General features: G+C 37.1%; 1 protein-coding gene across 1 annotated transcript in view; it reads right to left on the reverse strand.

The window, feature by feature from the left end:
* Positions 1 to 24,165, reverse strand: part of GMCL1 (germ cell-less 1, spermatogenesis associated) — a 49,063-nt gene extending 24,898 nt beyond the window's left edge. Inside the window, exons 1-9 of the mRNA XM_007453417.1 lie at positions 23,665 to 24,165; positions 18,097 to 18,220; positions 16,196 to 16,292; positions 14,999 to 15,096; positions 12,527 to 12,639; positions 11,526 to 11,591; positions 9,717 to 9,801; positions 7,774 to 7,864; positions 4,855 to 4,992 (exon numbers count right to left, since the gene is read on the reverse strand). Coding sequence (XP_007453479.1) covers positions 4,855 to 4,992; positions 7,774 to 7,864; positions 9,717 to 9,801; positions 11,526 to 11,591; positions 12,527 to 12,639; positions 14,999 to 15,096; positions 16,196 to 16,292; positions 18,097 to 18,220; positions 23,665 to 23,924 — 1,072 coding nt within the window. The 5' untranslated portion in view covers positions 23,925 to 24,165. The remainder of the gene's footprint in view (positions 1 to 4,854; positions 4,993 to 7,773; positions 7,865 to 9,716; positions 9,802 to 11,525; positions 11,592 to 12,526; positions 12,640 to 14,998; positions 15,097 to 16,195; positions 16,293 to 18,096; positions 18,221 to 23,664) is intronic.
* Positions 24,166 to 24,854: the final 689 nt, after the last annotated feature.

The following is a 24,854-nucleotide window of genomic DNA, read 5'->3' on the forward strand; positions in this document are numbered from 1 at the left end:
GCGGCCATGGCTCACGGGCCCAGCCGCTCTGCGGCATGCGGGATCCTCCCGGACCGGAGCACGAACCCGTGTCCCCTGCATCAGCAGGCAGACTCTCAACCACTGCGCCACCAGGGAAGCCCGCTGGGTGGGTTTTTAATGTTGATGACTGCTAAGCGAACATGGGAAGAAAAAACCAGGGACTAGAGCTGGAGGGGAAAGATATAAGTACGTTTTTTTAAAAATAATTTATGTATTTACTTATTTATTTATTATTTATTTTGGGCTGTGTTGGGTCTTTGTTGCTGCGAGCAGGCTTTCTCTAGTTGCAGCGAGCGGGGGCTACTCTTTGTTGCAGTGTGCGGGCTTCTCATTGCAGTGGCTTCTCTTGTTGCAAAGCACGGGCTCTAGGCACGCAGGCTTCAGTAGTTGTGGCACATGGGCTCTAGAGCTCAGGCTCAGTAGTTGTGGTGCACAGGCTTAGTTGCTCCGCGGTATGCAGGGTTTTCCCGGACCAGGGCTCAATCCCGTGTCTCCTGCATTGGCAGGCGGCTTCTTAACCACTATGTTACCAGGCAGGCCCATAAGTACTGTTTTGAATAGATGAACTGAAGCAATTTACACATGGCTAGTAACAGTTGGATATTCAAGTATGAAACTCAGAGGACAGGTCAGAACTAGAATCTTTCAGTAAGTCATATGAATGAAGGAAATCACTCTGGGACACTATATAGAATGAAAATATCAATGATGTGCTAAGGGCACCCTCAGGAAGTTAAGAGGTGGGCAGAGTAAGAGAAGCTTACAAAAGAAAAAGAGAAGGAATGGTCAGAGAGACAGGAAAAGAATCAGGAGAGTACAGTATTTCTAAACTAAGGTAGTACTGTAAGAATTTCAAGAAAAAAACTAACAAACCATGATATAAAATGCTAGAGAAGTTAAAGTAAGACTAACATGAGGCCACTAGATTTTACAAACAGGACAAACCTAACTTTCGCTAGAAAGTTTCAGTGAAATAGCGGGGCCAAAGACAGACTGAAATGGGCTGAGGAAGGACTGAAAGGTAAGGAGATAGAGACAGCAACTCTGAAGAAGGTGATTGTAAGGACAAGAGCAGGTACCATGAAGCAGACTCAGGGTCAAGACTGGGGGTGGTGGGGGAGGGAGGGATTTGTTTTTTTTTTGTTTGTTTGTTTGTTTTTTTTGCAGTATGCGGGCCTCTCACGTTGTGGAGCACAGGCTCTGCACGCGCAGGCTCAGCGGTCATGGCTCACAGGCCCAGCCGCTCCGCGGCATGCGGGATCTTTCGGGACCGGGGCACGACCCCGTGTCCCCTGCATCGGCAGGCGGACTCTCAACCACTGCGCCACCAGGGAAACCCTGTTTTGTTTTTTAATAAGAGATTTGACCACACTTATAAGCTGAGGGAGAACAGGAGGGGGTTGAAGATACAGATTATTAAATGACAGTGCAAAATTCCATAATAAACAGGAAGTGATAGGATTATGAACACAGTAGAAGGTTGGCTTGAACAGGGAGGGAGCACCTCAACCTCTGGGACAAGACAGGAAGGACAGGTGAAGAAGCCCAGGAATCTAAACAAATTTTTGCCTGATTATCTTGCAAAAATTTATAAATTTATATAAAATTTATATAAAAATTTAAAGGAGAATTTATATAAAAAAATAGAAGGAGAGTTCCCATACTCCATACTGACAGCGAGGTTATTGGAGAGGAAGCTTGAACAGAGTGGCAGAGGTTTGATATATAATTGCTGAAGCAAATGAAAACGAGGAATGACCAAGTAAAAGTAGTATATAAGGAGTCCCAAGGTCCAGGCTTAGCACTGAAATATGAGTTTGCAGTGGCACCAATACAAAAGTTATAGAATGCTCTGGAGCAGTACTCAGCACAGAGTAGAGGGTATAGAAACAAAGAAGGTTAAATTTAGTTTTAGAATTTTGTAAAGTAGAAGGACAAAGAGTTGAAAGCAACTGTGAAAGAGAGTGGTCCAGATGATCTAACATGAAATCCAGGCCTGAAAGGAAGAAACGGCAGGAGGTTTGAAAGATTGGCAGAAAATGGAGGGCTTAAAACGGATTGGAGGGCTTCCCTGGTAGCGCAGTGGTTAAGAATCCGCCTGCCAATGCAGGGGACACGGCTTCGAGCCCTGGTCTGGGAAGATCCCACAGGCAGCGGAGCAACTAAGCCTGTGCGACACAACTACTGAGCCTGCACTCTAGAGCCTGCGCGACTACTGAAGACCACGCGCCTAGAGCCTGTGCTCTACAAGAGAAGCCACGGCAATGAGAAGCCCACGCACCGCAACGAAGAGTATCCCCCGCTTACCGCAACTAGAGAAAGCCCGCGCGCAGCAACAAAGACCCAACTCAGCCAAAAATAAATAAATAAATAAATAAATAAATTTTTAAAAAAGGATTGGAAAGCAAACAACAGTGTAAAAGGAATGAGGCTATGAACATGCTAGAAGGTTACAGCTTGCAAACTACTGGATTTCTCATGCTGAGAAATTCTGGTTTACAACAAGGCTCATAGGTGGCAAGTGCTTAACGATCAGCAAAGATGTTACAGGAGTTGAGGTCAAATTACTTAGGAGGCTAGGGTACTAAATGGAATGATAATATGGACACATTATGTTACTGAACAGGTGTAGAGAGGCAGACAGAAATTAAGTGCCCAAGTCTTAAATGAATGTGGAAGAATGCCTAGGGATCAGAAGATAAAGAATAGAGGGTGAGCTGGATCATATGCAACAATGATTTGGAAAGGACACTGAGGGGGCTGGCCCATTACTATCTGGCCTCCTAACCCTTTATTAGCAGGGTGTCTTAAGAGACAGAATGTCCTCTACAGAGGGAAAATAGTCTCTTCTGGGAGAGCTAAATAAATGGAGAGAAGAGATGGAAGACATGAGAGGACATAAGAGAAAGGTCAGGGAGGAATGGCAACAAGAGAGGTCAGAGGTATCAAAGGGAAGGGAGGTATGACAATGAAAGCATGGAATGAAACACACATAATGATCTGACCTAAGGTAAATCTAATTCCATGATATAATGGAATTCAACTGTGCTTGACACAGTTAAATCCTAAAATACAATGCTTCTATACAAAATCCTGATTTAATTTGGAATTAAACATATTTCTATTAAAATTTTAATTTAAATTTAATTTTTTCTATTTTAATTTCTATTTGAATTTAATTCTGACCTAAAGATGATCAAAATTTATGCATTAAAATTCCCCAGATTACTGAATGCATAACTTTGAATAATGTTAACACGTGTTTGGCACTATTTCTGAAAAATGAGCAGTCAATTTTAGCTAAGTAATTGAAATTATTTTCATTTATTTCTAATCTAGGATACATTCCTATTGACAGCATTTACCAATGTACCTTAAAAATGTGAGTTATGTGGCCGCTTTCTGCCCTCTCGCAAACAGCATGGGATATAATTTTAATTTATACTCTGCTTTTGAAAGTGATAACTTTTATTTGGATATATAGGAAAAACTATTTGTCCATTTATATTCTAAAAGGAAAAAATAATGCCCTTTACTGTAATTTTAGGTCAGGAAAAAACATGGCTGAAATCTGGTCAGAAATTTAGGATACAAATTATTTTTAATTTTATAATAAATAAAATATTTCAGACTAGAAATACCTGTACCCATTTGCATTCCAAAAATACAGAGCTTATCCACTTGCATCACAGAAATTAAACTACTAAATTAAACTACTTTACAACAGACTTTATCTTTTAACCTCTTCCAAAATTCATTTCTAGAGAGCCTTAAAAGCAAGTATGATTAGAGTGGGAGTATGTAATAGGTCTTGGCATCTAATATTACACCATTGCTAGGGTCTGGTGTATAACACAAACTAAAACTATTACAGAACTGCTATACTATAAGGGAACATAACCTTCAAGAGAAACTGTGGCTTAAAAAACAAACAAACAAACAAACAACAAAAAAACCCCAGACCCACGACCCACACAAACGTAATACAAGTGATTTGTACAAAATTAACCAAAAAAACCACTGTCTATAAACCTGCCTAGAGTGATTTTATAAAAAATGCATTATTTTAAAACTACCAGAAATGTTAACTCTGGGTTTGTTTTCCATTCAATACTTTTGTAAATAAATTACAGATTTCAGTTAACAAATTAAATCTATAAACACACAGCTACATTAAAAACCGAGGTGTCAAAAAAATTACAACTTTCAGAAAAATCTATACAAATTTACAAGTCAATCCTCAAACAAATTCTATTTTCTTTTTCTTAAATGCAAATATAGTACTAAACTTAATCCTACACAAGCACTAGATACTTAACTTAAAAAACGAAACCAGTAATTGTTTCAAAATTTTAAAATTTTAATTGGCAAAGATATTACATTTGCTTTGACACAAAGTCTTAACTAGGATAAGAAAAAAACCAGAAAACAACAAATTTAAGGAGTATTAATAGAAAAAGCAGTTGACCTCTAAATAATTTGTACTTCAAAAGTCTTTTTTATTTTATTTAATTAATTTACTTTTTTTTCAAAAGTCTTTTGAAAGTCTAGTCCAAAATAGTGTACTGGTTAAGCAAATTAAAGAACACATACATTACAGAATACTATATAGCCATTTAAATGTTCTGAAGAGTATTTAATGATATGGCAAAATGCTCACAATATATAATGTGAACACAGAAAATTATCTATATGGTATGATTCTGCTTTGGTACAAAAATGTATACCTTATTGGAATTAAGGATAATTTCTATTTTCCTCATTTTTTTCTATGATATAACTATTATAATCAGAAAGATATTACTTAAAATCATAATTTCATCATGTTCTCACCTGAAGGTACTAGAGAGTCTTGTTCAATAATTCTCACGGAGGCCAAATCACTGATAATATACTGTAACCTTAAATGTCTGAATACTGACACAAATGGTTTTCCTTGCTCAGTTTCAAGGAAGGTCATACCTTCAAAATCTGTAAAAGAAAACAAAAAAACAGATCAAATTAAATAGCCATTCTTTTCAAATCAATTCCTACATGTTTCTATGGGCAGGGACACACACACACACACACACACACACGTCTATTAGAATACAAATAAGCTAGTTTCAAAGTTTTCAAGGATTTTATAAACTTTGCGTGTGTGGATAAAAAACTTGGGGAGATTTAGAAAAAAGCCCCAGGAAATTAACTTTGGTCCTAATTAGACCCTTGGGCTGGGAATTCAATTGACACCTTTCTGGAATTTGGAGCTTACAGTGCAGCAAGGTAGGAAAAGAAGGCTTGGTTAGGGTTCAGGTATCTTTCCAGAATCCCACCACTTCAGTGGAACTCTAGAGCCCAGATGCCTCACTCAAGGGTCTTCACCAGATACACAGGACATGGAACATTTCTTGGGATCTTTCTAATTTATGCTTTAGTTACATGTGATGAGCACTAGTTAATACATTAATTCTCTATTAAAACACAAAATAAGATACAAAGACATTGTAGCCATGGATTTGCAACACAAGGGTAGTATTTATTGTTAAAATAATTCAAGTTTATCAATTTTTTCTTATAGGGAGAATTTAAGGTTATTTCTAAAAATACTCTCAGCTGCATTCTAATATGCTTCCATGAGTGGGAAGGAAAGATCTGGAGTTAATGCTATCAAGCAGAGACTTGTACATAATCCCTAGCCTGTTCTCTATTACAAGGTATACCCATGGCAGTGGACTCAGCCTTGTTGCTATTAAGGATAGTAAATAAAAGAAGCAATCTCTACATATAATTGTGCAGAAAAATTTCTAATTTTCTATTGTTCTGATGGTCCTCACCCATATATATCTGCAAAGTCAAATAATTAAGAAAACCTAAGAGAAATATACTAAAATATCGTGGGTGAGGGGACCACGAGTGATTTTTTTGGTCTTATTTCCTGAGTATTCATCACTTTTATAATTTAAAAACTGTATGAAATAAACCTATAAAGTCCTCACTGAAAAATAACTTATAAAGTCCTCACTGAAAAACAAGGGCATCAGACATACATTTTGTCTTATGCAATAAATGTTTCCCTGAAAAGTTATCTTAAAATGTATACTTTTACACTACTGAGGCTGGGATGGAGAGCCTGGAGTGGGAAAACCAGAAGGGGACCACAGCTTCTTATTCTAGTTTCTGCCACTTAGGCTACAGAATAATTTCTCTCTTGATGGACTGCTGCAGTTAATCCAACTGGAGCTCAAATGAGCATAAATTAATGTCAACATTTACCTAACATCTATTGTTTCCATTGAGTCCCTTTGCTACCCACCCCCACAAATATTTATTTATTTATTTTGGCTTTGCTGGGTCTTAGTTGCGGCATGTGGGATCTTCACTGTGGCATGCATGTGGGATCTAGTTCCCCGACCAGGGATCTAACCCAGGCACCCCCTGCACTGGGAGCATGGAGTCTTACCCACTAGACCACCAGGGAAGACCCCCTTTGCCTTTTTAGCTTCTCCACGGTCCTTATCTTTTTCAGCTTTTATCTCTGTTTTTTAAGTTAAAATTTTCTCCTCTACTTTTTTTCCTCAAATCCCTCTTTAAATGCCATAATGTAGCTCTAAAGTATAATTTAAGATAGAAGTTTAGCATTTTCTTCTTCAAGCAAATCAAGTTAGATTTTACTGATATGGTCATTTACACATTTTTGGTTCATGAGCTTGAAGGAAAAATAATTAGCTAGTAAATCTCACTACATAAAATAATTCCCAAAATTTATTTAAATAAGACAAAAAGAGCACTAAATTTTAATATAAGATACCTCTATTCATCAAAAGACACCTTCAGAAAAGTAAAAACAACACTACAAACTGAAAGATAAATGCAACACACACTTATGACAAAGAATCAAGAATATATAAAGAATGCCGACAAATCAGTAAGAAAAGACAAATACAATATTAAAATAGGAAAAAAACCTGAACAGACATTTCACAGAAGAAGAAACATATGGCCGATAAACACACAAACAGGTGTTCAATCTCCTTGGTTTTCAAGGAAATGAAAATCAATACCACAATATGAAATAGTTCAATAACAAAAAAACAGGATGATATATTGTCCAGTGGTGTGCTGGATCTGGCTTGTGCTGGCTCACAGGAGCTGATGGTATGCATTTCTTCCCAACTCCACATTCAGCGGTGTCATGTTAGTAGCCTGAAATTAGCCATGCTGGGAGAATTTGTATCATGAAAATTTAAAAAAATGCTACAAATAAGTGATTATTTTTTCAGAGAGGCAGCTTACCAGCACATCACTATGTAACGCATTCATGTTAAGACGTGCAAAATGCCATAACATTAAACATTTAAACATTTTTAAAAGCAAAGTCAGAGGGACACAATAGGAAAGAAGCACATGAGCAGACTGAAGTTACTAATTTTCTAGTACTTGAAGATTAGTTCACTGAGGTTCAATACATTATTTAAAAAAATGAAAAAGGTGGCCATGCATGGACCAAAATTGACAGTAAACTATGAAAATCGTGAACTAAGGATTACGATTTTTATCCACTTCTTTGCATCTGAGGGCCATTAAAATTTTGTTTTTTCTATATCTGTTTTATCCAGTCTCAATTTTCTCAGTGTAAATGTGGAGTTGAATTAGATCATTGCTAAGGTCCTCTCCAGCTCTAAAATCCCCTAGGTTTATCAGGGCCTGATTTTAATTAAATTTCAATTTAAAACAAAAAAGACAAGTTCTCAATAAAAATTTCAGGCATACCTTTTCTCCTGTTAGAAAACCAGACATCTGTTTCCGTCAAAAGCTGTTTTAAAGATCCATTCCAAGAAGGCACAAGTTGAAGGAACATCCACTAGGTTAAAAAAATAAATTAAAAAAATTACAAGACTTCATTTAGTTTATGATTTTACATTTTCAAACTGCTTCCTTAAAACATAGTATCTAAAAAATTTAATTTCCATTTTACAAGCAATTGAAAGAAGTAGAACTATCACATGATATGCTCAGAAGTCTTAAATTCATCATGGCATTAATCATGGTCCAAAGATAAAAACTAGATGAGTATATGATAAGGAACAAGCTAATCCCTGAAAAGTACTTATGGTCTCAAACACACTGTAATTATAGTATTAAAAAGGTAAATGTTCTATGTGTGTGTGTGTGTGTGTGTGTGTGTGTGTGTGTGTGTGTACATATATATAATATACACATACTATTATGTATATTATATATAATATACTATATATATAAAATATACTCATTTATTCTGCTCACCAATTAATTCAGTTTCACTACATACTATGTGAGATTATAAAAGAAAGAAATTAAATATGGGAAAAAGGAGTTTCTTATTGTCTTAATTGCTGTTGAGACAGTATGCAGAGTAATGAAGAGCATTACTGTTTTTTAAATCCTAGCCCTGTCATTTAGTAGCTAGGGAAATTACATCATTATGTAATCTGGGCCTTAATTTCTTCATTTGTAAGATGAGCATGATAATATGTCAATGTCACAGGACATTAAAAGAATTAATATGTGTAACATACTTAGAGCAGTGCCTGGCACATAGTAAGCATTCATCGATAATTACGGGAAAGAATGAATACTACCAGTGGCTCAGAGATAGAAATGGACTCTCTACCCTCCTTTAATGACTGGTTAACACAGTTACTAAACTTCCCTGAGGAAAAACAGTAATAGAGTCTCATCTCTATCATAAGACAAACAATCCCAATGATATAACCTAGAAGGTGACTATTCCCAGATTTCACGACTGCGTTAGTATAGACTCAACTACACTGTTGAGTGTAGACTCAACTACGTTTTTTTTGTTTTTTTTGTTTTTGGCGGTACGCGGGCCTCTCACTGCTGTGGCCTCTCCCGCTGCGGAACACAGGCTCCGGACGCGCAGGCTCAGCGGCCATGGCTCATGGGCACAGCCGCTCTGTGGCATGTGGGATCTTCCCGGACCGGGGCACGAACACGCATCCCCTGCATCGGCAGACGGGCTCTCAACCACTGCGCCACCAGGGAAGCCCTCAACTACATTTTTGTCCCATGTTAGCTAGGGACAAAGGCTAAAGGCAAAATTATGCAGTGGGAAAAGCAATGGACTAGAATTCAGAGGCCTGGGTTCTGCCTCAAGCCTGCCACTTAATAATTGTAAGAATTCTAAGTTTTACCATCTACAGATCAAGAGTAATAGCCAATTTGTCTCTTCAGAGAGTTGTAAAAACAAAATTATATTAAAAATGTTGAAATCTTTCAAAAGGATGAAGTGAAATATATGCCTGAAGTACAAAAGACCTTTGAAAGAATTTCAACATTCTCTAGAAAAACATGTGAAAACTTCATCATAAAGTTATTACTTCAACTAAAGCTCAATTTTGCAAACATTTCTGAAAAACATATAAAACATTTAACATTTCTGATTATGTAAATAACACCATGTTAACTGTTGAAAAAAATCTGGGAAAAAATAGAAATGTATTCTTAGGAGAGGAAAGTATAAAGAATACCACTGAAATTAATCATGATATCAACTCCCTAAACATAAAGGCTTCTTAACATTTTGGCATATTTCCTTTTACTTTTCTCACATTTATAACCATTCCCTTACCACTGGACACTAGCTATTTCCAGCTTTTCAATATTATAAGCAATGCAGTGGGAATATCTTTACACACATCATATTATGGCAATACCTTTTTAAGGGCTGTGTATACATCCATCTCCACTTGCATCACAAATAAGTTAGATGAACCAATGAGTTGTTTCATGACATTTATACTAGAAAAGATAAAATAGAAGTAGTGAGCCTCTCTTCATGCACAAGCTAAAAGAACCCTGGTGGAACTGAAAACTTTAAGTCTTTTTTATCAAAAGAGACTGTGGAATGAAAAATCACATCAGTCTTTTTGCCCAAGACAAAGAATCTATCTGAACATATTTTAATTCAGACAGTATGCTGTGAAAGGTCTTTTCTTGCACTGACAAGGAAACAAAGATCTTTGCTGTGCTAATTAATCAAGTTAAAGCAAGGTCCCAGTAAGATAAGTTTTAGTATGCTCTGATAAAGTGGCAGCCTTCCTCTTTTTTCTTTCCCCCTCACTCAATTTAAAAAAAAAAAAAAAAAAAAAAAAAAAAAGAAGACACGTCATTCACTGAAAGAGATATATCTTCAAAGTCTATCTTTCACCTCTAGGCTTAAGAGAATTGCTTAGTCATAAAACATGTTTTTATTACTGTTAAGGAGATTAAAATCAAGAAATATGTGTTAGTTTAAATTTAGAATGGAAATAATATCACTAGCTGTTTTCTTTTCTTTTTTCCTTTTGCTTTCCTTCCTTTAAGCCACAAAAAGCCAGAAGAGCATCTGGGACTTTCAGATGACCACTATGATTTATCTTCCTTTTGAAAAAGCTCAACGAGAAATTATAAAAGAGAAAAAGTGTTTCTAATGACTTTTAAACCAAACATACTGCAGAGCTTTGTTTATGCCTTGATATCATTAGGTGATGATGTTTTGGTAGAATAATGCTTCTCAAACTTTTCTACCAAAGTACCTCTTAAGGGGAGAGGAAAGGAAAGGACCCAGGAATCCAGGAGTAGGCTAGCCATAAGAATAACATTTCTATTAATTTTTGTATTTCATCTTGTAAATCCAAAGAAACTTAATTCTCTCTATTCCACAATGTACTTAAACATAAAAATGTTTACTTCTCTCCTACTCCTCCCCACACCTCCCCCCAAAAATCATTAAAATTGACATCCCAGTAAGCTATGCAATGTAAAGGCTTCGGTTTTGCATATTTCCATCAGAATGCCACACATTCCTAGGGACATTTGTACCCTTGTCTCAGAAGCACCACTGTCAAGGAACTGCAAGCCTGAAAGTGACTGCATAGTCTACTGGCCTTTAAAAGTTCATTCCCACTCTGAATTTCTCAGACCCAGGGCAGATAAGTTATCTCCATTATTACAAATAAGCTCCTAGAGGGCAGAGACCATGACATAATCACCTCTGCCTCCTTCACAGCCCTTAACATAGTACCTTTACACACAGTAGACATTCAGAAATTATTTGTTGAAAGAAGGAAGGAATAATAAGCAAACTTAATTCAAAAGACCAACTTGATTGTGAATTTAATTTCACTAAGCTTAGCAAAAAGTTTAAAGCAATTTCCTCAAATGTAATTTCTCAATGGGAAAAGATGGTTTTTAAAATAAACTTTTAGATTCTCTAAGAGCCCAGCAAAAGTGAGGTAACCCTTTTTCTATAGTTTTATAGCAGCAATGAATTTTTCCATTAAAATTGGTTAAAGGAGTAGTCATAATATACATTGTATCATTTACAACAAAGAAATTTGTGTAGCATTTTTTCAATTCATGATGTAGTCAAGATACCTTTCATTAAATTGTTCACTTTTTCATAAGCAATATATTTTTACTTTATACAAAAATGTCTTGCATACTTTAACAAATGATAATAAAGTTATTTAAGATTCAAGTACCTGAGTTCTTTAAAAAGTTCAACATTCTGGTGAGTCATCAGATTGTTTAGAAGCCATTCAAGGCACCTGAAATTAAACATGGAATTATTACATTATATATCATGTATCTATGATTTATTAAGTAGTACTTACAGTTAAAATAAAAAAAGAATATTAATCTTGCTAGGACATGCGCAAATTTTTAAATTTAACAATTGGAAAGTTAGTATTGTTTTTATCAGCAGTTAGTAAGGGAATATTCCCTTTATATTAAAAGGAGCATTTCTAATTAAGAAAAGCTCATTTTCAAGTTTGTGTTAAATGGTTTATGAAGGGGTTTACATACTTCTATTACCTTCTTTATAATTTGAAAATTCTCAAGAATTAAAAACATTGCCAGTAGTTGCACTGATATACAGTCAGCCCTCGGTATCCGCGGGTTCTGTATCCATGGATTCAACCAACAGAGAATTGGAAATATTGGAGAAAAAAAAAAAAAAATTCCAGAATGTTCCAAAAAGCAAAACTTAAATTTGCCGCAAGCCAGCAACGATCTACACAGCATTTACATTGTATTTGTAACTATTTACATAGCATTCACATTGTATTAGGTATTTATAAGTAATCCAGAGATGATTTAAAGTATACAGGAGGATGGTAATTTGCAAATACTACACCATTAAATAAGGGAGTTGAGCATCTGCAGATTTTGGTATCCACCCAGGTCCTGGAACCAATCCCCTGCGGATAGTGAGGGACGACTGTAATGACTATTATGCCTACTGCTTAAAAAAATTTAATAGAGATGTGTTTTTATAAGCATGTATAACCCACCCACAATCACAAAGACCACACTTTTGAGGAATTTACTAAATAGTCCAAATGTAAAAACAGACCTTTTATAACAAATTCTATCCTCCCTTTTTTTCCTTTCATTTTTATAGCTATACATTCTCTTAAGAAACCAAAGCAGCCAAATTCCCTAAAGCAGGATAAAAGGAAAAACAAGAAAGGTAACTCACTTTTTCTTTACAGAATCCAGTCCATAGGTCCCTGCTGATGTGTAATAGCCACATACGGTTTTCACATTAACTGTTTCTTTCATTGTCTCACCACACTGCTGTATTAAACCATCCTGTAAATATAAATAAGCACTGGAAAGGCCCATTTCACACGGGAAAAATAAGCTCTGAATATGTGCTTTTACATATTAAAAAGTAAAAAAAAAAAAAAAAAAACGAAGAAGGAAAGAAAACTCATAAGTGCAGCAAACCTAAGTCTTTTTATAAGTCCAGTAAAAATACCTAAAAAAATCCAGCGAGTATTAAACTAAATACTTGGAAGTGAAACTGGAAGAGAGGAAGTAAAAGCAGTAAGACAGAGGTGAATATTGCTATTCTCTTTCTTTTCTGTCCTTCCCCTCTCCGGGACCTTTGCAAATTTAAGTAGCTTTCTGTCTGTTTTGCCTGTTCTTTTAAAACTAAGACCTCTTTATATAGTCAGATGACCAGGTGATGGGCTAGGTAAGTAAACAATGTGAATCATCAGAAAGTTTTTATTAAAGTTTAAAACACCTATCAATACCTAAGAAATACACCTAAAACAAATATATTACTGTTTAAAACTTACAATGAATTTTTAATCTAAAATGTTTATATGGAAGATTTCAAATAGCTAACTTTATTTAATATATGGAAAGGATCTGGTCATTTTTTACTCAAATTTCTGAGATATATTCATCATGCAAGTGTATTATTGTTAAGTAGTTAAATCATAATGATAATGCAGAAAGTGAATTAAGAACGAAACCAAAAAAGGATTAAACGTTAAAAAATAAAGTATAATTATTGGAAATAAGTATTGAAAGGAGCAAAACATTTATAAAATTACCTCAGCCAAGGATATTTAGCAAGCTATTAACTAATACTTAAAATAAATCAGCATACAAAAGTCACATAAAAAGAAACTTAACTTTTTAAAATGATCAAAATAAAATGTTGGCTCCACTGGGATTTTACACTTACCTGGAAGCCATTCTAGACTCCTTCCCTTTCCTTTTAATATCTCATCTGTCACCAAGTCCAGTGAATTATATCCCTGCTTAACCTCTCCAGTAACCAGTTTTCCTCTCCATGCTTTTTGCTACTACCCTCATGTAGACCCTCCCATGGATTACTGCAATAGGCTTTTTTTTCATTTTATTCATATTTAATGGAATGTACAGTAATTTTAATATATCTAGTATAATTCTCCTAGATGTGGTAACAAATTTTTAATGTTAATATACCTTGAATTTTTTTCTCATCATTATTTCTCTAATTTATTTATTTATTTTATAATTTTTATTGGAGTATAGTTGATTTATAATGTTGTGTTAGTTTCAAGTGTACAGCAAAGTGAATCAGCTGTTGGTGGGAATGTAATAGGTTTTATACTCATCTTTCCTTCAGTTCATCCTTCACACTGCTCCCAAAGCATTCTGAAATATAACTTTGTCTTTTCCCTGATTAAAACTTTCCAAAAGTACTTATATGTAAAGTCTCAACTTCTTAAAAGGTATTGATTGAGGGGCTTTCGTGATCTGGTCTCTGCCTCCCTTTCTCCAACCCTTCTTATATTCTGTGCTAGATCTATGTTCCACTCAGATTCTCTAATCCTCCATTGTTTCATATTTCTAGGTCTTAGTTTTCCATCTGAAATGTTCTTCCTTCCCCTCTCTTCTTACTTCACAAGATAAATACATTTTTAGTTTTTAAGGCTCAACCTCAAACACAACTTCTTTCTTTGACACCAACAGGTTAAACCAACCACTTTGTGCATCCACTAAATCCTACAGAAACTTTATCATCACATCTATAATATTGGACAGCTCTTACTTTACCTTTGAGTCTGTATATCAACCCTCCCTCCCCAACTCTACACACTCATTATATTGTGAGCTTCTTAAAGATGGGGATTATATCTTTATTTACCTTTGTATCTCTACGCCTAGCTTGACACACTGCTCAATACACTTCCGATGAATGAACAAATCTGTCATTCTACCAACAGATTATATACATTTAGGTGGTTTACACACAATTATTTCATAATTAAGAAAACATTTACATAGTAAGCACTCAATGTTTTCCAAACCCATGAACTATATGAATTAGTAATAAGCCACCTGCTTAAAACAGTCAAGATAAGTTATTAACGAATAGAAATCTGTAAATGGATTTAAGACAAGTATCTTCCTTCCACATTATAGTCATTCTAAGATATCCACACAGAAACAGCTTGCATTCATTTTACATAGGCATCGAGACCGTCTCATTTGTAATAAACTGCTTTTCATTAAACATTTTAAATTTTTAAATGACTTATGAATGGAATATTTATACATTTCATTTAAAAGTTATAAAAAAAGCTAAGTTTTATTATTGTTTTTGGAACAGATACCTTGAAACAAAGATACAAGTGTGATCCTTTTTTTCAGTACTATGCATACTTACCAACTGCAGCATACTAGCTGCTGCCAAAATGGCAATAACTCGACTGGGCTTTATTAAGACATCATCTCGATACAATGACCCAAATGCCACCTGCAGTGCTTAAAGCAAAAGTACACAGGTAGAATGAAATAACACTTATAGCTGTAAGAGTATTACAAAAATAACAATGACAGTCTTCATACACTAAGACATATGTCTAAATCTCGTAGGTACAGAAAAGGATAAGATTAGTATCATTAATTTAACTATTAGTAATGGTTATGGATTGATGGTGCTAATTTAATAACAATGTTATACATTTCCATCTGTTCTACCAAATCATGCTGGATTCTTCTACATCTAATCTTGACATTAGTTAGTGGTCAGAATTAAGACACCCTTGGAAAAAGTTTTATAAAGATATCCCTGAGTAAACCAGTCATTAAGTACAACTACACAGACCCAATGATAATCTTAACCCTGGTGCTTTCAGTGCTTTACCACTGGGGAGTGTGGAAAAGCTCCTGGTCCTATGCATGCCACACTCTCACCCAGCTGCCACAGCTATTTAAGTCTGTCCACCCTTTTCTCTACTGCCATTCTCATGCATGTCCTACATGGTTTGCTTTATAAATGTTCCTTTCTGTTTGCCTATGAGGTGAGTGCTGGGTACTTCCACTTCAGCTATCAAAGACAGGAGCAGGAGCACTAGGACAGGAGTTAGGAGACCTACAGTCTGATATAGGCTCACTAAAGCGCTCTGAGACCTAAAGTAAGTCTCTTAAATCCTCTGGACCTGAGCTTCCTCATCTAAGGGCCTTACAGCTCTAAAACAATACTGACTACATGATTCATATACTTATTCCCAGAAAAGGTCTTCATATATAGGGAATAATCAATGAATAATGTTTATTGGCTTATTGTTTATTGGTCATACTTCTCCTTCCTTCACTCTACATCCTCTATATCCCAGGCAGATATATTTACAAACATGAAGTAAACAGACTGATACGGCTGACATGACTAAATAGATTAAAGATACGTAGAACAGAATTGATAAACTCTGGAGTAAATTAATATAAAGTTGTCACCTTAGGGTGTTAAATGGAGCTTTTCTCTAGCCAACAAAGTTAGAAGAAAATATTTATTTTCTGTCAGAAGAATACGAAGTTTATGTTTTTATGATTTTTGCATAATAGTAATCATGGTGGCGGTTACCTTCTATATCAATATTCTGGTCTGGAATCTCCAGTTCAATAATATTCATGCTGGACTCCTTCCATGAACCACTGAACATACTAGAGAAGTAGCCAGACTTAAAAACAAAAACAAAAAACACACTTATGCAGTACTTTCTGTGTCTTCCAAATTATTTTCCCATTTCTAACTCTAAGCAACTATTCTATCAAAACTAACGCATCATATTATTTCAAGAGAAAACAAACTGCCAGATAGGAGAAAAGAAATTAAGATAAGGACACTATTAGGCTTTAATTATTGAAAACCAAACCAAATTCTCATATTACTATCTGAACTGACTTCCTATGTTACTATTTGAACCAACTAAGCTTTTTACTTAGTTGAAACAATTTCTGAGTATATTACATGAATATGTTTTCCTTTTCAATAGCATTCTAAATTCAAGCTTAGAAATTATATCATATATTTAAGTATCTCTCATAAACATATAACAACACACAACGTGGATACAAAATAATGTACTGAGGAAGAGAGAAGAGAAAACTAAAAGCTGTTGAGTCCTTATTCTATCTCAGTGGCTATAAAGGGTCCAGACCAGTCCCAAGTCAACACTAATAGGATGATCCCCAAGGAATTAGGGAAAATCCAAAGTTTAGTTTTATCTTATAAAAAAATTCCAGAATGAATCTGAATTATTGGAAAGACACCAGAATGGATGAAGTCCTTAGTTACCTTCTAGATAGCACCTCCCATAACTAGAATTACTTTGGAACGGATCAAATACTAACTACTGATTTTTAAAAATTTACTGAGTGTGTAGTTTAAGGCACTGTGAATATAGCAGAAAACAAAACAGACGTTTCTGTCCTCAGGGGACTTATAATTTAGCATGTGTCTTGCACTACGATCAACCCAGTTTCTCTTGAGAGGGAAAGCCTTAACAGAGGCATTTTCACCCTTGAATTCACAAAACTGCTTTCAGAGATCAAAAAGAAAGATATGGACCATGTCCTCAAGTTAAGACCAGTATTCTGATATAGTCTCTGGGGTATATACTGCAAGCCAAAGTAAACTTGTTCAAAAAAATTAAATAAAAAACATGATTAAAGTGTAAGAGAAAAAATTCCTTTCAAATGCTTCTACTGAAAAAATCTTATACTATGCCGTCTTACCAGTAATTACTGTCATATCGTGAAGAGGAGACGGAAAATATAAGCTCCATAGGATAAAAAGTGAATTGTTCACTGTTCTATTCCCACTGCCTAGACCAACGACTTGAAAACAGATTTGATGAAGGAATAAGTGATTTAAATATTTGAGCCATTAGAACAACATTTTCTTTTATTTTGAAGTCTTGAATCTTTAAAATGGGGTGGCTGATAATAATATTTTCACAGAAATCAAACAGGTGTATCAGCTAAATGACTTAGTCCATATACTTTTTTGGTTTTGGTTTTGGTTTTGGCATTTTCCAGGAGAGAGGGAAGAGTAAGTGCCAAGAACTTTCCATTTACATTCGATCTTAACTACAAACGCAACATTTCAGCTGAATTTATCCAACTGAAATAATCATATACAAAATAAACAAATTCAGCAATCCTAACTTAAACGCTGAATGGTTTTTCCCTTTTTGTCAACAGAAGGCACCAAAATAAGTACCTTATTGGAGTAATGACAAAAAGGCTGGTATGACAATGAAAACTCAAAATCTGTTTTCTAGACCAAACTAAGTTTTCACTAACAATGTTCACCATATCTCTTAGAAAACAAGACTTTTCATCAGATAGGACTTAAACAACAAATGTTCATGCAAAAGATTACTGTGAAATGCAATGAGAAAGAACAAGACTTATAAGAGTGTGAGTTGTTTTAAGTGACTACCTTGGTTACTCAAATATATAGAAAAATAAAATACTTACTTGACATAAATATATTTTGTGTAAGCTCCACTCCTCTCCTAGAGCACAAATCTTAATGTCACTGTTTTCACCATTTAAAAATAATGTTTGATAAATATATTTGGATGTACTCTTCAATTTTTTCCTGTTAAAAGAAATGCAAACGTTACATATATGTAAAATTTGCATGTAACTCAAAATACTCCTTTTGCTCAATTTCTATTAAATAGAACGAATCTGTCCACTGTATAAAAAGATAGAGGGATATTATATATTCAAACGTGTTCATGTATGAAAGGGTATATAAGAAACTAATAATAGTGGTTATCTGTGGGGTACTCTATTCCCAAGAGGGGGAATAGTGGATAGATGGGGGCAGTGTGGAAGAGAGACCTTTCACTATACAGGTTTTTGCAATTTCTGATTTTTGAACTAAGAGAATTACCTATTCAATAAGGAAAAGTCAGCATGGTGATTTTTGCGTATTTCCTTATTTAGTAACCAGCACTATGGATGACGTAATACAGTTGCAATAATACTGCTATGCAACTACAAAATGAAGAACAAGAATAAAAATTTCACCTACACAAGTAATTTTAAAAATAATTTACATTTAATCTTATTTTAGTATCCAACTATTCTTAAACTCCTTAAAATGTCTTTTTCCCCACATTGGACAAATGGTTTGCAGCCTTAGATCAAAGGTTTTCAAAATTATGCTCAATGGAGAAGTGTCTTAGGGGCCACCAGGGAGAGCCGAGGTGTGAACTCTGGGCATCCCATCTAACTTCAACCAGAGCAGCATCATATATTATATTTGTAAACATCTTGGATTTGTGCATAAGATTTAAAGGAAGAATTGTTATTTTTGTTTTAAGTTTGACAATCATTGCTCAAGATGGTTCAGTAAGTAAGCAAAGCCCTAGGCAGAGACTGATCAATATCTTTTATATTCCTGGCCAATCCTGATAGCTTTACTAGTAAAATTTTTAAATCTTTTTTAAAAATGAAGTAATTGTTTCAGACGGTGTCTTAAATCAGTGTATTGAACACCCCTTCCCAACAGACGGTAAAAAATGCACATGCTTCAGTGCAGACAGACTTGGGTTTGAGTCCCAGCTCTACTACCACAGCTCAGTTACCTTAGATGTGAAAAGAGGATATTACTATCCACTTCATTGGGTTACTGTAAGAAATAAATGAGACAATGTAGTTTCCAGTTCCTGACAGCACTCTCCCCAAATTATATGAAAAGATTAAAAGTACAGAAAGGAATAAACCCACAACAGGAAAAAGGTGAGGGTGGGCTTATCACCTGATGAGAGAATTCCATGGATCTGGAAGTTAGAAAATAAACTGGAATGGAAAAGAGCAGTGACAACCACAGCCCAAAAGATATCACAGTCTAGGATGGAGGTTGAAGCCCATCTGCCCTTCAGAACCGTGGGGGTAGGGATGGGACTGGAAGGATGAGGTCTCAAGGGAAACAGAAGGCAGAAGTGAGGAGGCAAAAAATGGGGAAACTTGTTTCCCTAATGGTCTCCCCCACTCTCTATGAACACAGAGTACAGATAACTTATACAAACAGATTCCAAGGTTTTTCTAGAAAGAAACAGAACAAATCTATCAGGAAAATCTAAGACTTTGGTGTAGGTGTTGGTGCCCCAGACAAAGCAATCCTCATTCTGGCATCTGAGGAATCTGTAGCCTGTTAGCTCCCAACCTATTCACCCTAAATCATGGTTCCCAAACTGTGTGCCAAAGCACCTGGAGCACCACAGCAAACTCAGGGGTGCATGTGGAATATTCCAAAATTAAAGGAAATCACAGCAACATCTTTCAGATACCATGCAATCTACACTATTAAGTTGTTTGGACCTAACTATGAGATATTTCTTTAGGACCAGAGGTGCCATGAAAAAAATTACTGAGACACTAAGGGCACTGGGAACCAATAAGGCTTGCAAATCTCTGCTCTAAAACAAAGCATGCCCCACCCATATCCAACTTAGTAGTCAGTCTTCCTACTCAAAGGTAAGGCCCAGCAGAAACTGATCTATTTACTCATAACACACACACACACACACACACACACACACACACACACACACACAGACACACCAGTGACTCATTCTGAAGCAGACAATCAAGGATCTCTCAACATGAGGAAAATTAACAGCATTAAAGACTTTTAAAAAAGAGAAAAATTGGCATCAGAGGAAACATATAATTCAGGGAAAACAGAACTTAAAAAAATAAACATCTAACACTCTAATTATAACTAGTACATCTAGAGAGTTAAGATTACTACATTTATAAAATAATAGGATGCTAAGCTAAAGTATTACTCAGAACAAGGGGGGAAAAAAAAGAGATCTTTGGTACCAAAACCGCAGTTGAAGTTCAAAAAAACAAAAGGGAAAGTTAAGGAAATTTCCCAGAACACAAAGCAAAAAAGACCTAGAAAGGAAAAAAAGAAAAGAGAAAAGAGGTACAATCCAAGAAATCCAAAATCCAGTTAAAAGGGGTCCAAGAAAGAGAAACCAAAGATAACAGGAGAAAGAGAATTACAGAAGAAAGTTTCCCAAAACTAGTCTCCAGATTGTAAGGATCCACTAACTACCAAGGCCATTAAAAGACCTACAGTTAAGCACCTTCTAGTTAAATCCCAAAATACTAAAGAAAAAATTCCAAAAGTTCCAGAGAGAAAGTCACCTTAAAAGAAAAGAGAATTAGATCAGCATCACATTTTCTCATCAGAATGGTAGGCTAGAAGACAATGAATTAATACCATCAAAGATATCAAAAGTTATTTTAGATTTCTGCACCCAATCAAAAGATGACTAAAGTGAGAGATTAAATTTACAACTAGATAAGCACAAATTACCTTCTTTTGCACCTTTCTTAGGAAAATATTTGAGGATGTAGTTCCCTCAGATGAGTTCAGAAACAAAAAGACACAGGCTACAGAAAACAGTGGATCCAATCCTAGAGACAGAGTCAAAGTAAGTCCTAGGATAAGTGTAGACCTAGAGAGCAATGGATCCAGACTGGAACAAGAAGATGGAGGGACCCAGGAGGGAGGTTTTGGGTTTAGAGAAGGACTCCACGCAAGTGTGTTAGGAAAGAGAAAAATCTGAAGATATGATGAAGGAATATTATTATTTTGTCAATGGCTGGGGTGGGAGGGAAGGCAGTCAGAAAGTCTAAGAAAATAAAAAAGCAATACAAAAAAGTATTGTTCTAATAAGCTACAAATGAAAATAGGGCCCAACATGATTGAATATAAAAAAAAATTCCATTTAATTATGAGGTTAGAAAATTTCTCCCAAGAGAAAAACAAGGGGTTGTGACATTGGACCCAAGAAGTATGATTTATAATCCTAGCACACTACTGGACTCTGCAGTGAACAATAGTTACATAGCTATAACAACAACTAACTGTTTACTAGATTTCAATTTTTAGAGACAACCTATGAACGAAAAACTAAAGATCTGGTTGCTGAACAGTTGAGTTTTAAGTCTTGTTAACGTAAAAGTAAAACATGCACTTGACAAAAGGTATAAGGTAGAGAAGGTGGGCCTGGAGGCCAAGGCTTTTCATGGAGTTGTTAGTTGAGGTGGACGTGCACATGAGACAACCTCAGGAAGCATATTAGTGCCAACATACAAGATTTTCTTACACCCTTCATCCATGCTGAGCTGAATAAACTAGGCATCTTGTACTGATACAACACATACTAGACTCTGACAGGCATTTTCCAACAAAAATTTGCTTTAGAGGCTTTCCATTCCACTCCACTCATGTAGTTCAGGGGTTGGCAAACTTTTTCTGTAAAGGTCTAGACAGTTAACATTTTCAGCTTCGTGGACCAGACAGCCTCCAAGCTGGTTTTGTTGGCACGCCAGCGGGCAGTTTCTCGCTTGCCAGTCTCAGCCTTCCACATCTTAGCAAACTCCACTACCATCCAGAGGGCCACAACTCCTCCAACATCTGAATCTTAGCTTGGGAAAGGTGGTCCTAGCCCAAATTTGTTCCTTCCTTGGGTATTCTGTCTCAGTCCTAGAAGTAGTAACAGCTCCCTATGTCCTCTATTCCTGTATTTTTTAGAGATCTCTTTACCTTAGTAACTTACCTTTAGTAGTTAATCGCTTGTTACTTCCTAATAATGGTTATATTAAACTTTCCCTGTTCAAATTACTGTGTGATTTCTTTCAAATGGACCCCTGACATACATATTTCTATAGTGACACTGAATGCAAGTGGTCTAAATACTAATTAAAAGACAGAGATTATCCTATTGGATTTTTTAAAAATCAAGACCCCCACTAAATGCTGTCTACAAGATACTTAAAGACACAGTTTAAAGGGAAAGACTGGGAAAAGATGTAACATTTAAACACTTATCAAAAGAAAGTGGCAGTGGGTATAGTATGAGGAATGTAAATGTCTTTACATTTTGTAAAGATAAGGGGAGCCAATTCATCAAGGAGTCCTAATATTTACTGAGTGCTTCCATACCTGGCACTGTGCATCGCATGCATTCTAATACTTGTCAAGTCCTATAAGGCAAGCATTAGTATCTCCACTTTACATATGAGGAAATAAGACTATTAAGTGCAAAGTACAGACTAGAACTCAGAACCTGAGCTCTTAAAATACTAATTCTCCAAAAAGGTAACTGAACAGTTTGGAAGTGGGGGTCCATTTTTGTAACTATAAACATTCATACATAAAACTGTATGAAGGGATTTATAAATCAAACTACTAACAGAGATTGTTTATGATACTCTTATTTACAATAAATATGTAACACGTGTAGCATAAAATTTTAGAATCTTTCAAAGTTTCGTTTAAAAAATTACATCTGTGTGACCCACTGATGGTCTTTAAAAAAAGAGGAGCAACCTGATTTTTTATGTGAAAATTTATTCCACTTATAAACTACATTTTAGTTCACAAGTAAATATTCCGTTTTTCACCTCTTCTAAAAAAGGTTAAGCAAGCTGCCTTACATATCCACGGTCAACGACTTGGAGTACTACAGACGTTGAAAGACTCTGTTCCTAGTGAGGAACAAATGTACACAGTACTGATAAATTTCACCTGTACAGCGAGAGCTCCTGTTTGTAATCATTTCCCTTCCACTGTGGGACGACAACAGGGGTGCCCACTTCAGAGCCTAAATTTACGTGTCTTGGACCATAGAAGGCAGCCGGATGCAAAACAGCTTATTCTACTGTCCCCGACTCAGAGAGGACCAAGGTGTATTACGAAGGGCCAGCCGGCCGGCCCTGTCTAAGGTTTAATGAGGCACAAGCTCTAGCTTGGCGTTTCTGTCTCGTCTTGGGGCTGCAGCAGCACCCTGGCGGCGTCTGTGGTTTACAAACCAGAACACCGGGCGTCTCCCCAGGTGCTCGCCATCCGCCCTGCCTCGGACCGGCTCCCAGGTCTACCCCATAAAGGGCACGTCCGCTCTTCACAGGCTGGGGAGCGCCGCAGCCCCCGAAGCCCCCCGGGCACCAGGCTCATCCCCGGGCCGGACCGCGGGAGCCACCCAACAGGTGCGGGCGCGTCCCCCCACGTACCTTCGAGGGGTGTTGAGGAGTCGCTGCTGCTCGTCCCCTTCCTCCTCATCCTCGTCTGTCTCGGAATCGGGGTGACAGGAGCAGAAGGCCTCTCTGCTCCGCTTGCGCTTACGGCTGCCTGGACAGTAACAGAAGCCGTGGGCGGCCGCGTCGCCACCACTCTCCGGCCTCCAGGCCGAGCCCCCAGCCCCAGAACCCGGCTCCTGCTGGGCTCGGGCTCGCCCCGGCTGGCGCAGCACTCGGCTGCTCAACGACCCCATGGGTCACGGCACGCCGACACTTCAGGGAGCGCACCTCAGGGAGACCAACGAAAACGGTCTACCGCCATGGCCCGACCACCACCGCCGGCCTCCACGTAGCGCGCGTGCCTACACCGCCACCTCCTCACGCGCAACCCTGACCGTTGCGTTGGACGCTACCGCCTCCATCCTCCGCCACGCCCGCCGCGTCTCGGACCTTGCCCCCAGACTTTCGCAATAAAGCGCGGACCGTAGAGCGCATGCGCACGGCGAGCCTCCGGAAGGGGCGGGAGGAGACGCGTGTACGTCACGGATGGAGCCTGCGCAGAATAGGATGAGGGCGGGAGCGCGGACGTGCGTGTGCAGATTGGCGCTTTCTGCCGTGAGGTCAGCTGGGCCCACCTGCAATCCTGATTTGGGGGCCGGGCTAGCTGTTAGAATTACTTTATACATCCCTTTGTGTTAGCAAGACCGGCAATTCCACCTCGTTTGTTCTTTCTGCGAAGGTTCCTTAAGCTCCATATGTCTACCGGGCCCTGTGTTAGGCAAGGGGCAAAAAAGACATTGCTGTTGGGGGTCATCTTTGGAGGAGTTCACCATGTGCTAGGGTCACGCCCTGCGCAGGCTTTCCAACAGAGGACCTAGAATGTGGAACTTTGCTAGGCCCTCGGGTTTCTTAAGCAGCACCTCTCCGCTGCCCTTAACTGATTATGGCAACCGTTCCATGCGCTCTTTTCCTTCCCTCCCAGCGGCAGTGGGATGTCTGAATAGGGTCTGAACCGGGGCTGTCAGGTTTTAAAGTGCCTTCTGGAGACCCAAGCAAAATTTACAGGTGTCTGAGCAAAAATTATAGGTGTATGCCTGGAGTTTGCAGCCATTGCTATGGACCCTGGACAGTCAGCTTTCATTCCCTGATTCCCTTCGGCTACTTTTTTTTTTTTTTTTTTTTTT

Source organism: Lipotes vexillifer, unplaced genomic scaffold (assembly GCF_000442215.2).
Source record: "Lipotes vexillifer unplaced genomic scaffold, Lipotes_vexillifer_v1.1 scaffold253, whole genome shotgun sequence".
Taxonomy (NCBI): Eukaryota; Metazoa; Chordata; class Mammalia; order Artiodactyla; family Lipotidae; genus Lipotes; species Lipotes vexillifer.